This window comes from Tarenaya hassleriana, unplaced genomic scaffold (assembly GCF_000463585.1).
Source record: "Tarenaya hassleriana unplaced genomic scaffold, ASM46358v1 Cleome15, whole genome shotgun sequence".
Classification (NCBI taxonomy): Eukaryota; Viridiplantae; Streptophyta; class Magnoliopsida; order Brassicales; family Cleomaceae; genus Tarenaya; species Tarenaya hassleriana.
Genome location: NW_010964923.1, coordinates 881,374 through 895,550, shown reverse-complemented (window position 1 = coordinate 895,550; position 14,177 = coordinate 881,374). Strand labels below are relative to the sequence as shown.

The 14,177-nt window shown below is 41.0% G+C and overlaps 4 protein-coding genes across 12 annotated transcripts in view; 2 read left to right on the top strand and 2 right to left on the bottom strand.

Moving 5' to 3' along the window:
* LOC104808657 overlaps positions 1-533 on the top strand; it is a 2,870-nt gene extending 2,337 nt beyond the window's left edge. Inside the window, exon 3 of the mRNA XM_010534390.1 lies at positions 3-533. Coding sequence (XP_010532692.1) covers positions 3-403 — 401 coding nt within the window. The 3' untranslated portion in view covers positions 404-533. The remainder of the gene's footprint in view (positions 1-2) is intronic.
* A 113-nt stretch (positions 534-646) lies between these two features.
* LOC104808656 lies at positions 647-5,969 on the bottom strand. 3 transcript variants are annotated; one of them, XM_010534388.2, is made up of 14 exons: positions 5,662-5,969; positions 4,663-4,744; positions 4,356-4,459; positions 3,931-4,057; positions 3,632-3,726; positions 3,030-3,153; positions 2,855-2,935; positions 2,573-2,671; positions 2,312-2,467; positions 2,178-2,232; positions 2,048-2,112; positions 1,753-1,797; positions 1,365-1,541; positions 647-1,271 (listed from the first exon to the last, which is right to left on the bottom strand). In XM_010534388.2, the coding sequence occupies exons 1-14, from the start codon at positions 5,697-5,699 to the stop codon at positions 900-902; spliced, it is 1,620 nt and encodes a 539-aa protein (XP_010532690.1). In that variant the 5' UTR covers positions 5,700-5,969; the 3' UTR covers positions 647-899. The 3 variants fall into 3 exon arrangements, with proteins under 3 accessions (XP_010532690.1, XP_010532691.1, XP_019057598.1); XM_010534389.2 differs by having other exon boundaries at positions 2,048-2,106; positions 5,662-5,968; XM_019202053.1 differs by lacking the exon at positions 5,662-5,969 and adding an exon at positions 4,984-5,604.
* A 1,625-nt stretch (positions 5,970-7,594) lies between these two features.
* Positions 7,595-10,384, top strand: LOC104808655 (heterogeneous nuclear ribonucleoprotein 1). Of its 5 annotated transcripts, none has more exons than XR_770973.1 (4): positions 7,595-7,992; positions 8,410-9,508; positions 9,939-9,986; positions 10,061-10,384. XR_770973.1 is itself a non-coding variant. In XM_010534386.1 (2 exons), exons 1-2 carry the CDS (start codon positions 7,771-7,773, stop codon positions 9,421-9,423), a joined length of 1,236 nt encoding a protein of 411 aa, XP_010532688.1. In that variant the 5' UTR covers positions 7,595-7,770; the 3' UTR covers positions 9,424-9,745. The 5 variants fall into 5 exon arrangements, 1 of the variants encoding a protein (XP_010532688.1); XR_770974.2 differs by lacking the exon at positions 9,939-9,986 and adding an exon at positions 9,815-9,886; XR_770971.2 differs by having other exon boundaries at positions 9,815-9,986.
* Positions 10,385-10,464: 80 nt separating this feature from the next.
* Positions 10,465-14,177, bottom strand: part of LOC104808653 — a 5,233-nt gene continuing 1,520 nt past the window's right edge. Inside the window, exons 6-21 of one of the 3 annotated variants that reach the window (XM_010534384.1) lie at positions 13,708-13,855; positions 13,492-13,615; positions 13,178-13,358; positions 13,040-13,068; positions 12,807-12,955; positions 12,624-12,726; positions 12,455-12,550; positions 12,314-12,369; positions 12,103-12,226; positions 11,941-12,003; positions 11,782-11,841; positions 11,479-11,714; positions 11,305-11,398; positions 11,086-11,222; positions 10,940-11,020; positions 10,465-10,881 (exon numbers count right to left, since the gene is read on the bottom strand). In XM_010534384.1, coding sequence (XP_010532686.1) covers positions 10,659-10,881; positions 10,940-11,020; positions 11,086-11,222; positions 11,305-11,398; positions 11,479-11,714; positions 11,782-11,841; positions 11,941-12,003; positions 12,103-12,226; positions 12,314-12,369; positions 12,455-12,550; positions 12,624-12,726; positions 12,807-12,955; positions 13,040-13,068; positions 13,178-13,358; positions 13,492-13,615; positions 13,708-13,855 — 1,904 coding nt within the window. In that variant the 3' untranslated portion in view covers positions 10,465-10,658. Of the gene's footprint in view, positions 10,882-10,939; positions 11,021-11,085; positions 11,223-11,304; positions 11,413-11,478; positions 11,715-11,781; positions 11,842-11,940; positions 12,004-12,102; positions 12,227-12,313; positions 12,370-12,454; positions 12,551-12,623; positions 12,727-12,806; positions 12,956-13,039; positions 13,069-13,177; positions 13,359-13,491; positions 13,616-13,707; positions 13,856-14,177 lie in introns of those variants that run through there. The other 2 variants (XM_010534383.1, XM_010534385.1) reach the window with 2 other exon arrangements.

Here is a 14,177-nt window from a genome sequence, read left to right as displayed (position 1 = left end):
AGAGGACAAGATCCTGGAAGTAATGGTGGGACTGGCACCGCATATTCTCAGGCTCATGAGCTCGGAAGAATCAAGAACCGCGTTCAAGAATGCGAGCGTGAGCGAGGAAGAAGTGGCCGAGGAATTGGTCAAGATTCTCGAGAAGTATAAATATCCATCGTCAAGGGTCCCGAGAATCAGGAGGTTCGCCATAGAGCTGACCATTCAGATGATGGAAACAAGCCCTGAGACCGTCAAGACTTTCCGAGATCTCGGGATGAAGACAGAACTTGAAACTGTCTCCGAGACTGCAACCGAGCTCGAGAACTTCGACATTTTCTCGGGCACGGTTGGTATCGCACGCCATGGTTCGTCCATCAATGAACTCGTTGAAGCAGCCCTCCAGTTGCTGGCGACGAGATAAGACAGATCTCGTCTCTTAGATCCGGACGACTTCTGGTCCGAAGGTTATGTTTTCAGATAATTTCTTGTCAACATCATTTTTCTTCCCCCATTGTTTTCATGCATAAGTTGGCCAAATTTGTATCCAAAATCATTTCCATGCTTCAAGAAACCACAGTTTCACGCTTCAGACACAGAACTCATGCAACTGCAGAGGAACTGAAACTGAAACTGAAAAATGTTATGACATGGAAAAACATGAACAGATCAACACACGGCTTTCTTCTTCTGCAGAGACAAAGAAAATGAAGAACACAGTGTTTTGGATAGAGAATCGTATAAAAAACCATAAACCAAAACCAGTAATGATTCTTCACTGAACAGCCTTTGACACAAAGACCAAACCCTATTGTCCCCTTGGAAAGATTTTCCATCTTTCCGGTCGAATATATTTTACAGACACCCAAATGTGAAACCAAACACACAAAACTGGAACTCAGCTTCCAGTCCGAGCGGGATCATCTGTTCTTGAAGAAGTTAAGATCCCATCGGCGTATTAACCCGTCTAGAACGTTGCTCGGGGCATTACTACGTTCAACCGTGACTGTAGCCTTGGTCCGTGCCGACATATCGGTGGAATCAGTCAGGGACGAGTCAGCTGGTGGGACTGGCTCGGGCAAGGAGGCCGAGGCCGAGGTCTCGCATGCAGCATTGGCTTCAGAAGACGACAGTGTTACATCCTGGCTGCATGTTTCGGAACTCGAAGAGACACCTTGTTCTTGTTCGGTCTCGTTATCCTTTTCTCCGTCATCGGTTCCAGAGCTTTCTTGTTTCTGATGATTCTGCACCTCCAAGTCCTTTAGAGATTCCATCACTGCTTCCATTAACATCTGCAAAGCTTTAAAAGATGAGAAAACCAATAAAAAAACAGGATTGAAGTGAAAGAATCGTGTTTTTTTTTTTTTTTTTTTTAATAATCTCACCCTTTCTTCCTCCTCTGCGTTGGATGGGAAATCTCCCAAATCCTCGAACTGATACTCAACATACTGATCATCTTCTACAGAAACCGCAAGATGAGGAGGGTACGGATCACCGTTCGACAAATCGAAGCTAATCATGTCGGAAGACGGGCTTCCATGGCAATCATGACCGTCTTTTTCCTGAAAAACAGAACATCACTCAACGTCAAGAATCTCCTTGCTTCTGTCCCGTCTCTTCTATTAGCGTTTTCTTTTAATTTCCTTTACGGGGTTTTTCTCTTCTCCGGATAATAGTTTACAGCCATGGGCGCCGGATATAATCATTTTCTTTACAGTTGCTGATCGAATAGCCATTAGACAATCAAGATCATATACGAAACTGGTCTCATACCTTGGTTTCTGACGAAGATTCGTTGGATGTGACATTGGAAGGAACCTGACAGGTGAAAAAACAAGCGAAATTTTCGATTGGAAGAAAGATGAAGAAAGCATAATACTAAAACAGCATCAAGCTTCCAAGTAGTTCACTTTAAGAACAAAGTGAAACAAGAACAACCAAATGTTGCATAGGAAGAAGATTCTGTTCGGTAAGAACACTGAACATAAGGATAGGAGCTGTAACTGAGCAAATTATACCGGAAATTCTTGAAAGAAAACCCGAAAAGATGAACTCAAGCATTACCAACCTCAGTCCGACTCATAGGTCTTTTCGTGCGAACTTCATTAAGTGCGTCAGAGATGTTTCCTGCATCTAAACCCGAAACCATTAGAACAACGAAGAGGAAATCGAAACAAAAAAAAAACCGAATCACTAACGTTTCTGTGCTGAGGATTGCGGAAGATTCGGTTCACGCATGGTGCTCCAACTGCCCTGAACATGAAACATTCGGAATCAATGACCTTTCTCGACGAAATATCAAGAAACCGAAGCGTAGATGTGTTTGCATTACCTTTACAAAATAATCATCCAAGGGGTCATAAAATGTTGGACCGACAGCTTCCGGAGGTTGAAGAACGTTATGGAAAAAAATGTTTATCGAATCGAAGTAAAACTGCGGGCGAGGAGAATTGTGATCCCCATCAAATTTGATGATATTTTTGTCTCCCTGCCACAACCATAAGACATGTGATCGGATTGAATCAAAGTAAAATCGAATCTTTTTTTTTGTCTCGCTTTGGGAAAAGAGTTTTTCGAAAACGGGAAATCTTACTACATATGCTTCATATATACGATCTGAATGATGAGGCCGGATGAAGTCGTCATCTATGGCATGCCCAAATAAAACTGGAACAAAGCAAGACTTTGCTACCTGCAGCATCAAATATAAAACTTGAAAAATGAACGTCGTATACGATACGGTAACAATATATATATATATATATATATATATATATCTATAGGATAATGTTTCCGACAACCGATATGGATAATGCCATTGTAACAAGTAATGATCATTCAGCCATATTCAGACAATCAGCCGCGAAGAGATGACCTTAATGGTGTTGAGATCCGTTATATCGAACTTTGCTTTCTTCTGAACAGCTCTCCGCATATATTGTATCGCAAACTTTACCTGAAAATGCAAAGTTAAAAGATCATAAACCCGTATAACAGAGACGCCATGGAAGAAGCGGACCGATCGGAAACAAATATATAGATTTACTTACGGTAAATTTCGGCAAACGGAACTTGTATGTATCCACAAGCTCCATCATGAGATCAACCAAATCAGAGAATGGACTATCAAGAACCATTCCCGCAATTGATGGATCCTCAGCTCCATACATCAAACTGCCATATGAAAAAACTGACTTGACGGTTTTGTTGTGAAGTCTTTTATGTCATTTCTTAAGGCGGTTTACATGTAAACACGTTATGACTATTGCCGATCATCATAGAGAATCACTGGCAAGTGGCAGAGTGTCGGTCTCAAAAAACACGAGAACCCAAGAATCTATAGAAGCGGCTTTTTTGTTGTTGTTGTTGCTGTTTAGGCTTGAACTGCTGTTGTGTTGTCTTCTCTTTAATTTTTTTCTTTTTTTTTCCTAAATATAAATACCTGTAAATCACGCCCACATCTTTGCCACTTTTGAAAGTCACGTTCGATATTTTTTTTATGCTAAATTACACCCAATCTAAATAATTCTACCACAATTATCACTCCTAAAGTTTCAAGTGAAAATATTTTGCGATTAATATTATGAATGCAAAATAAAGATGGTATCAGACAAGTAAATTGGGAAAAAATACACGAAAGGGTGAAGAGAACCTGGTAACAGCTCCCATCGAACGGCCCCATAAGCCAATCAGTGACACATTTCCATCCGTTCTTAGATAGTCGACCACAGCCTTGAGATCATCCTTCTGCAAATATTAACGGACAAAAATATGAAAACTCTCACAACTAAAAAGATAATTACAAGGTGAAGCCATCAAGTGATTATTACAGATGAGAAGAACAAACACGACAGTTAAAACTGACCTTGTCCAAAAACGCTACCTTAAAACAGCAATAAATATCGGCAAAAAAAACAACAATAATCTTGGAATGGTTAAATAATCACGTACCTCGTTCCAGCCCAACGTGACGTGCTCCCCTCCGGATAGACCGGATCCCGAGAAATCGAGGGTGAACACTGTGATGTTTGAAGGAAGTAATACAATAGCGGCTTCACTTCCATCAGCTCTACATCCACTGGATATACACATTACGGTGGCATTAGTGAGACTGTAAATTAAACGGTCCAACAACAGAAATAAGAGGATAATACTTTGTACAGAAGTAAGTAAGCGAATCAAATCAAACCATCTTCCCAAGCGGCAATTCCCGGGGTTTTTGGCAAGCAACTCACTTTTTCAACTCAGAAGTAGGGTTTGTTTATAGTGTTTACGCATAAACACCGAAGATAGATTTCATCCCATACAGAATTTGTTAGTTATCACATTCTATATAATTAGAATCTACGAAAAGATGTTCATCAAATTTCCAGTACCTGTTTCCATGGCAGTAAATTACACAGGGCAGAGGCTTTCCCTCGGGGCGTTCAATCGGCATGTAATGGCTACACTGGAGGACATCTCCCCTGCTGTTTTTGACCTGCCAAATACACCATCTCTACGGCATCAAGAGAAGAAAATACCACTCGAAATTAAGATTCTAAAGGCGGTCAACAACATTTTTCACATTATGGCATTAGCGCCAGTTATGGTCTTATCCATCAAGAATAGAGAAGCTACAACAAGAAACACAAAAATGTCCGCTTTATAAACTATTAAAAACCATTAGAGAGGTTTACTTACCTCTAAGTCCTTCCTTTGGTACCATCTCCCTTTCAGCATAAACTCCTGCTCCAAGAGATCATGCTCCGGGTTGTATTCAGCTCTGCATCGCACAAGTTAGCACAGAGATTTATAGTCAGAAGTTGATGATGAAAATCAAAACCCTAATAAGATCATCTCTTGATGGGCTTTTGAAAGATGAACACGATCACACAAACGGTCCACTTTCTCGTACTCAAAGACCGAAACTTTGGGATCCTGTCGTATGTATCCAGATCCCTCTACTGTGAATGCACACTCTAATTGCCATCTTTAATAAAAGGAACAAACAAGGATATATACCTCAAATAGTCACAAACACACCATGCAATTATCAGATGCTGCAATATCTACGGAACTAATGTCTTGTCCGGGGTATATGGATATGGGACAGAAGCTGTATTCACTGCCATACCCAACATACTTCTGTCAACTGTCCTAAGTCCGTAAAACTATAATTCTGAGTAGACATGGACACGCTCTTGGGTCAAACCACAGATGATAAGAAGGTTCAGCATCTGGACCCAGTAAAGCACCAATTGTATTCTTCCGTACAGTAGCGAGACATCACCTAAGAAGAACCCAGACATGAAAGCCGACAAAACTAAATCCAACTGACTCAGAGGAATATATCTGAAGCTTGTCTCTTGCTTGATTCCAGAACGCAAACATCAGCATTCCTGTGAAAATCCCAGTTTCTTTTTCCAAAAAGGACGATTCTAAACCGACCCACGATCCAAATAAATCCAATTGCCATCTACAATTCGAGAACACGAACAAAAACATAAAATCCGAACAAAAGCTCGAAACTTTCTTAAAACCCAAATCCCTAACCCATTAAATCTGAGCTTAATAAGAGAATTCAACAAACCCCAGGAAAAGGAAAAAAAAAAAGAAATTAAACTCATAACCGAATCCGACAACAAGTGAGTTCACAATCTTCGAACATGAATTCGGAAGAAGAAGAAGACGATGCTTCACCTGGGTGGTCGAATGATGAAGTTGACAAGCTGCTCCATCGAGAATCGGACGATCACCTCTGTCCCCTCATTCTCCTTCTTATGTCCCTCGAGATTGGTCAAATCGAAAAAAAATCTAAACAGAAAAAAGCAATAAACTTTGACAAGAATTGTAGGCACAGAGCAAGAAATCCGTGCTCTCGCAGAGGGAAATCAGTTAGATCGAGGGGACGAAAGAAGAACAAACGGGAGAGACCAAAGAGAAGCAAAAGAAACGGCTTTTTTGTTGTTGTTGTTGCTGTTTAGGCTTGAACTGCTGTTGTGTTGTCTTCTCTTTAATTTTTTTCTTTTTTTTTCCTAAATATAAATACCTGTAAATCACGCCCACATCTTTGCCACTTTTGAAAGTCACGTTCGATATTTTTTTTATGCTAAATTACACCCAATCTAAATAATTCTACCACAATTATCACTCCTAAAGTTTCAAGTGAAAATATTTTGCGATTAATATTATACTTTAATATTATGTTTTTGGAAATCTCTCAATACTTTACAAATCTTTTGAAGAGCGTGTACGTAATCCGGTGTAGATAGTTTACTTCCACAAGTTTTTCTTCTTTATTTTTTTTTAAATTATTTTTTGCACCAACAATTTTCCATCTAATATTAACATAAAGCAAACATATATGGAAAATTTGTAAATAAGATAAATATACGATGTTAATATAAAAAAATGGTAATATTATGAGGGTGGGTGAGAAAAAACTTTTTTTACATTTGTGGGTTGTCTCAGATTCTCAGATATGTCATTATTTGTGTTCGGCTTTGCTTTTTCCTCTTTTACAGTCTTTTTTTTTTCCGGCAAAAAAGATATACACACACATATATATACGATCATATTATATATATATATATATATATATATGAGATTTTAATATTACAAGTTCACACGTGTGAGGTTTCTCACTCCTTGACTCCACACGTGTGACAGATGTCAACTTGGGACAGCCGCCGGTGAGCTTCAACCGTGTGGGCACGGAATCTAGTATCTACGTCTCGCCGTATTCCATCTTTCCACCTAATGAACGACTAATGACACTGCATATTTGTAATTAATATTCGACAATTACGCTTAATTATATAAGATAAAACATTATTACCGTTATATTTTACGATATTTATCGACACTACATTTTCCCTTAAAAATTATATAATTACGTGATTTTAAATATAATATGATATGTGTATCTGTAAATATAAAGGTTCGGCTTTGTTTTTCTCCTCTTGAAATTCACGTCCGATATTTATTTTTAATGCTAAATTACACTTATTGTAAATAACTCTACCACAATTAATCCACGAAATTATCATTCCGTATTTGTTTAAAATTATTTTTTTGCCCTTAGAAGTCTCCATTTAATGTATATAGATATAGATAGGGGTGTAAAACCGGGCCGACCCGGTTCAACCCAGCCCGGCTCGTCCCGATCCGAGAAAATTTTAGCCCAGCTCAGTCCAGTCCATTTTTTAACGAGCCAAAAATAGACCAACTCAATCCAGATCACCTTAGTCCGCGAGTCAAACGAACCGACCCACGGACCAAATATATAATTTTAAAAATAAAATTTAAATACTAAAAAATATTTTAAAATAATTTTAATATTTAAAATATAATAAAAATATTTAAAATTTTAAACAAAATAAATTAAATATATAATAAAAATATAATTTGTATATAAAAATATTTTAAAATATATAAAAAAAATTTAAAAAGAAAAAAAAAGTTTAATCCGTGAGCCAATCCGATTCGTGATGGGCCGGCTCGTTTGACCTATTTTTTCTGGAATCAATTATTCTCCCGGAAGAATATGGGCCGGCCCATGAGAGTCAATTTGTAAATAAGATAAACATACGAGGTTAATATAAAAATGTAATAATACTACGTGGGTTTGTTAGTAAACCTAGAAATCCCCCTCCTCTCTTTCTCTATCCTCTGTCATTTCTTCTTGAAAACCTAGAACCCTTTTGTTGGTTCTCGTAGTTGTTTTCGGAACTTGATTTGGGGTTTTTTTATCTTGGATTCTGGGTTTGTAAGAAAAGGGAGGAAGAGGGTAAAGTGTGAGTTAAAGCCATGGATGCGGATCAAGGAAAGCTTTTTGTCGGTGGGATTTCATGGGAAACTAACGAAGACAAGCTAAAGGAACATTTCAGTAACTATGGCGATGTCTTGCAGGCAATCGTGATGAGGGACAAGGTCACTGGTCGCCCTAGGGGTTTTGGGTTCGTTCTCTTCTCGGATCCTTCTGTTCTCGATCGGGTTCTTCAGGACAAGCATCACATTGATACCAGAGAGGTTAATCTCTGCTCCTTTCATAGCTTCTTGCCTCGATTTCTGCTGGTTTGATCGATTTCGTATCGGGTCCATTGAAAGTTTTGTTCTTCTGGAAGTCATAAGCAATGGAACAAGATAAAGTCTGCAGCTTTTTTTTCTTCTCTCCACTATGTTCTATTTCGTGTGTTTGATTGGTATCTTTTTCTTATAATTTGCAAGTTTCGTAATTTTCGCTTTGTTCTTGAAAAACCGAACCCTGTTTTTTATAGACTCTGGAAACTGATCAAAGTCTTGGTAGTGTGATAAAATTGAAAATAGTGGATTGATCAATGAGGTTAAGAAGACAACTTTGTGTTAAACTCTTGCTGTGGTGTAAACTGTATCATTCATGCTTGGATATTTATCTTGGGCTTTCGTTGATCTGTGCCAATTTTCTAGGTTGATGTGAAGAGGGCCATGACAAGAGAAGAACAGCAAGTATCAGGTAGATCCGGTAATTATAATCCTTCTAGAAATTCCGGAGGTGGTGGCGGTGGATATGTTAGAACCAAGAAGATCTTTGTCGGAGGTTTGCCGCCCACTTTGACAGATGAAGCATTTCGACAGTACTTTGAAGCTTATGGTTCCGTGGCTGATGTGATAATCATGTATGACCAGAATACCAACCGTCCTCGTGGGTTTGGATTTGTTTCCTTCGAATCTGAAGATTCGGTAGACCGTGTCTTGCACAAGACTTTCCATGATTTGAACGGCAAGCAAGTTGAAGTAAAGCGGGCTCTTCCTAAAGACGCCATTCCTGGAGGGCCTGGGCGTTCAATGGGTGGTAGTGGGAACAGTTATGAGGGCCGTGTAGATTCCAACAGGTTTATGCAGCATCAGAATACCGGAAATGGTTTACCATCTTATGGTTCTTCTGGTTATGGTGGTGCCGGTTATGGATATGGTAGTAATGGAGTCGGGTATATCGCCTATGGAGGCTATGCTGCTGGTGCTGGTGGAGGTTATGGTGGTCCTTTTGGTGCGCCATATGGAAACCCGAGCGGTGCTCCAGGTGCTGCTTTTGGAAGTGGTCATGGAGGTGGTCCGAGAAGTTCATGGGGCGGTCAACCTGCTGCTGCTGGTTATGGTAACCCGGGCTATGGAAATACTGCTCCTAGTGGTTATGGAGGTAATGGAGCAGCACCTTCTGCACAATCTCCAGGTGGGTCAGCTGGTTTTAGTAACCAAGGTTACGGATATGGTGGAAACGATTCCTCTTATGGAAATCAACCCGGATTTGGAGCCATTGGAGGGCGTCCAAGTGGCGGATCAAATATTGCCGGCGGGGATCTACAAGGTAGTGGTGGTGGCTACAATGGAGGCAGCTATGGTGATGGTTCATGGAGATCTGATCCGCTGCAAGGTTATGGCGGTGGGTACAATGGTAGTCAGGGTCGACATGGACAACAGTAGAGAATCCTGAACGGACTGCATCATTTTAAGGGGTTCTAATCCCTGTTTATGGACCCCTCATCAAGAAGAATAGCTCAATCCGAAGGTCCAACTTCTTAACCGGCTGGATTGCTTGAATCTTATGAGTTTTGCACATTTTATTACAATAAGCCTCTTGCAGGCGTGTTAGATTCCAGTTTACATTTCTAACAGTTTCTGTTGAGTGTAGTATCCGGTTTTTGGGGCTTATAACTATAGGCTTGCCGCTTGAGTGTTCCTTTTGTCTTGGTGCTTCTGCTACTGTAGCATATATAATCGCCTCCTATGACTTGTTTGCTTTCTCTCTTGACTTTGTAATGTCTGCTTGTCTTATGATGGTTTTTGTCTGGATTCACATGGAATTGTTCTGCAGGTATTAAAAAGCTTAAAGGCTTCTGATTTAAGAGATGTCTGTCCTGTTTTCGGGATCTGTAGATGAAAACGGGTATCTCTTTCCAATAGATGCAGCTCTCATCTAATCTCCTCGTTGTGTGCAGTTTCGGTAGATGTAGCGGTAGTTGATCCTTTGAAGCTAGTTCTGTGAGGTAGTGGTAAAAAAATGTAGTGTTAGTGCAGCTTTGAGGATGAACATAATCATTTTCGGCCTGTGTTTGTACAGGACGAGGATGCTTAAGTTCTACGGCGAAGCCAAAGATTCGTCCAGGCAGAAACCCAAGCTATGCTCATACAGAGATTCTTCTGTTCATGCTCTTGCAATGGTATTAGAGAGAGAGAGAAAGAGAGAGAGAGAGAGAGAGAGGGGGTTGGAAAAGAGGGTAGCTTTTGTTCATCCTTCCCTTTGTAGCTGAAATGGGACAATGTTGATGTATCATGAGATGTCAGATCAGGTCATTAGTTTCTGATGTCAGTGCCACTGAAACCAGAAACTTTGTTGTTGCAGGAGGGTTTTCAGTGTCTTAATGGAACTTAAACTCTTCTGTCATGTGATGCTTTTCTTGAAGCAATTGTACGGAATGTCGGTTTCGTTCTGGTGATGCAGCTGGTTAAGACAGCAACCGAAACTAGTTTACCAAACATGGGTTTCCAGCAACCGAAACTAGCCCGGCTGTCATGCTATGTTCTTATGCAGACATGGAAACTGTACAAGATCGTACATGGAGCACAAAGCCAAGCTCTTATACATCGAATTTTCCAGGAAAAAAAACACAGAGAATCAGAGAACATTTGGGTTTGGTGATGCTAAAGAAGTTCAGAGTTCATCTGGTTTCCAGTTTCTGGGCTGGAACAATACGCGGAGGGGAAGCTCCTGTACGGATCTCCGAATGCAGATGTGCTTCCAAGACGAGAGAACACCATCTGGTAGTTTCCAAGTGTAAAAGTCCTGAAACCAGCTGAGCAGTAGTCGAAATAATATTCCCATGTCCGGATGAATTTCTCGTCGAATCCGAGATCCATGATTTGTCTGCACAGCGCAGTGATCTTTTGAATCGGTTGAAACCCGGATTAACAGACAAGAAAAAGGTTCGATCTTTCTCACCTGCGCCTCTCTGTGAAGTTCTTTCGCCAGCATCTTATCGTCTGGTAGTAATGGACGCCGATGTTCTCAACTTGTTGAATGCTGCATTTCATGAAAGTTAGATGTACGAAAGAAGGAAAAGAGCGCTGGATTAGACGCTGACTTACTATAGCCTTGAGGAAGAAGCCATGGCTGATGTTAATCTGGCAAGCGATGGCAGGCATCCGCCATGGAAGATGTACTCCTTTATGAAATCCGAACTCAGTCTGTACTCGTCGTAACGTTGATCGGGTATCCATGCGAACTGATTTCCAACGCTGAAACCATTAAATTCCGAGGAAAAAAGAAAGAAAGAACCGTCCAAAGAGAAGGATGAACACCATTACCTGCATAACAAGAAGACCATCCTCCGCAAGCGCAGCCTCACAACTTCTGAAGAACGTCTCCATGAATTCATGCCCAACTGCTTCTAACATCTCGCTGAAACAACGAAGCTAATATACGTGATGGTTTCTGTAATGCAGGTTCGGGTACGACCGGAGAGAAAAGGAGGGTCTTACCAAGATATGATTCTGTCATATACACGAGAATCAGAGAGTTGACGATAATCGCAGAGTTGAAACGTAATCTGATCCTGAAGCCCAGCTTCTCTGGCCTTTGCTTCGGCGTATTTAAGTTGTTCGACCGATAAGGTAATGCCGGTGTATCTGCAACCAGTTCTTCTCACAACTTCTATGGCTAAGGTTCCCCAACCACATCCGATCTCCAAAACCTCGTGGTTCTTCTCTATTCTCGCCTGAAATATGCAGTCCGTGGTGTAAGTTACGACAAAAGAAGGAGAATGAATGAATGGTAGAGATTACCTTCTCGATCAAGAGAGATATTTTCCTCATCTGAGCAGTTTTCAGATCCTCGTCTTCCGACTACAAAACCGTTTAATACGGAAAACATGTTGTCAGAAGAGTACGTAAGAGGTTCTAAACAGAGAAATTCATTCGGGGAGAGGGGGGTTCAGAGCAAACACTGAATAATGCAGCCGAATACATCATGGTCTCGTCCAAGAACATAGCAAAAAGCTCGTTACTCTGCAAATTAACCCGATGAAGAAGTGAATCATATGAACTCAGAAGACTTACACGATGTTTGTTGCGATTGAATGAATATCGGGAATAAGAACATTTTACCAAATCATAGTGACGAGAAATGTTCCTACGAGCTTGTGTTAGGGTGTTCTGTCTTGAGACATGCTTGAGGAAGTAATTTACAGAAGCTAGCCCGGCTGTCAGAAACATCGGTGTCCACCAACCCCTAAAAGATCAAATGGGAGCAAAGTTTAGGCGGCGAAATCTGCACATCAAAGCTTGCAATGTTCTTAATGGAAGCCAGAGCAAGTACCTTTTCTTGGCAAGATTCGATTTCAGTGAGTTCATATCTCTGTTAGCTATGAGAATCTGAAAGTAGAAAAGCTCGACCGAAATGAGAAAACGAAAAGAAAAGGAGACTCGGTATCTATTTGTCTAGTGCTCGTATCTCTACCATTAACATATTCAAAAGCCCATTGTCTTTATCGACGAACGAAAAATCTCCATTGATATAAGCATCTGCGAGCCCTAAATCCGCCCGTGTCATGACCTGGGGAAAGCCAAGAATCCGGTTCTTGAGCATGGAAGAACACTTTCTGTATTTGTAGCAAAGCATCGTGTACCTTCCAGTAAAACTGAGGACTGTGAATCGTCAGAACAGATCTCAAGTTGCATTTGGGATGTTTCCCGCCAAACCTGAACATTGTTCCTCCTTCTTCCAGTAATCTGACGATTCCACAGGAAAGAAAGCGAGTTATGAATCCCCGAGTGGTAAGACGTTGCAAAGTTTAGGTTTCGAGGCTTACGTAATGGACCCGGTTGAGATGAACTGTTCCATGAATCTGGTCACGAAAAGCCGAGCCCCTGTTTCTGATAGAGACAGGACCATGCATTTTGGATTCTTCAGGTTACCGATATCTTTCCTGAGCAGATTTCGCGCTGCAGCTATACCAGCCTGGCAAATCGAGAAGTCACGAGTTAGAAAAACAAGATCATCTACAAGAACGATGTTATGAATACAAATGATTGGATGGATTGCCTTTAGCCCGTCTTCATGGAATCCGTAGCCTGAAATGGAAAGATTCACACAAACAGGATTAGTTCAAGATCAAGACCAAGCTGCCTGTTCTTGGCCCAACACAAAGCCGCAAGAAACATGTGTTTTATTCTGCTATACCCTGACACGATTCACAGAACCACAATCCATGTTGTCCTTGAATCTTGTCCAGATCTTGTGAAGCCGTCAGAGCAGCAACAGACGGGACGGTGCGGGCAGTAGTCCATTTGAGCAACGTCTTCTTCGGGACACGATCAGGATTCAGTGTCACGAAGAATGGTTCTTGTTTCTCTCCAAGATTCTGCGCAAGATTGTTACACATCCAAAGTTGGTTCAACCCATTAGAGTTTCCCAATCAGTAACCGGCACAGAGCCGATGTTACAAAAAAAGAAAATGCAAGGACAAGATCGGGAGACCGAGTTACAGACCAGACCTGAAGTATATTCAGCCAGTACGTTATTGAACCTTTATGTTCTGTACTTTCTAGGAAATTGCAGGCGCTCCATGCCGCTGTCTTGTGGGGCATGAAATCCGTGTCACGGTGGAGATAGATATCGCTGACGAGAATGCGATACTGAAAGTTAATGGACCACATCCACAGGAATTCACGATTCTCAGATCAGATCGGATATAATCTGTCATAAAGTACCTGTGGACGTATTGGAAAGCACCAAGAACTCTCCTTTCATCAAACGTTGCTTGGTCCCCAAGCAACCTCAGAGCATCTTGGGCATTCATAGCCAATAAACATCGATCGAATATTTCCTCCGAGCCATCTCCATTCCTTATAGTAACGCCTGCAGGTTTTGTAAGCCAAAAACCATCAAAGAAGATGTAGAAACGAGGGGGGGGGGGGAGGAGGTGGGGAGAGACCATTATTAACAGAAGTGGTAACCCACTGTACTTCACGCCTTGTTCTGATTTTGCATCCTCGTTGTTCCAGTTCTGTCCTAATCTGATCCGTCCGTACATATGCAGTATACGTAAGAGATACGATTACATATGCGAAATGTTCGAGAAGGTCCATGCATGTAACCATGTTATGTACCTTTGCAACATATGTTCGGGAACGTCCTGCGACAGTCAGCCATTGCGGCCTTCCAAAGATCTGAAATGAAA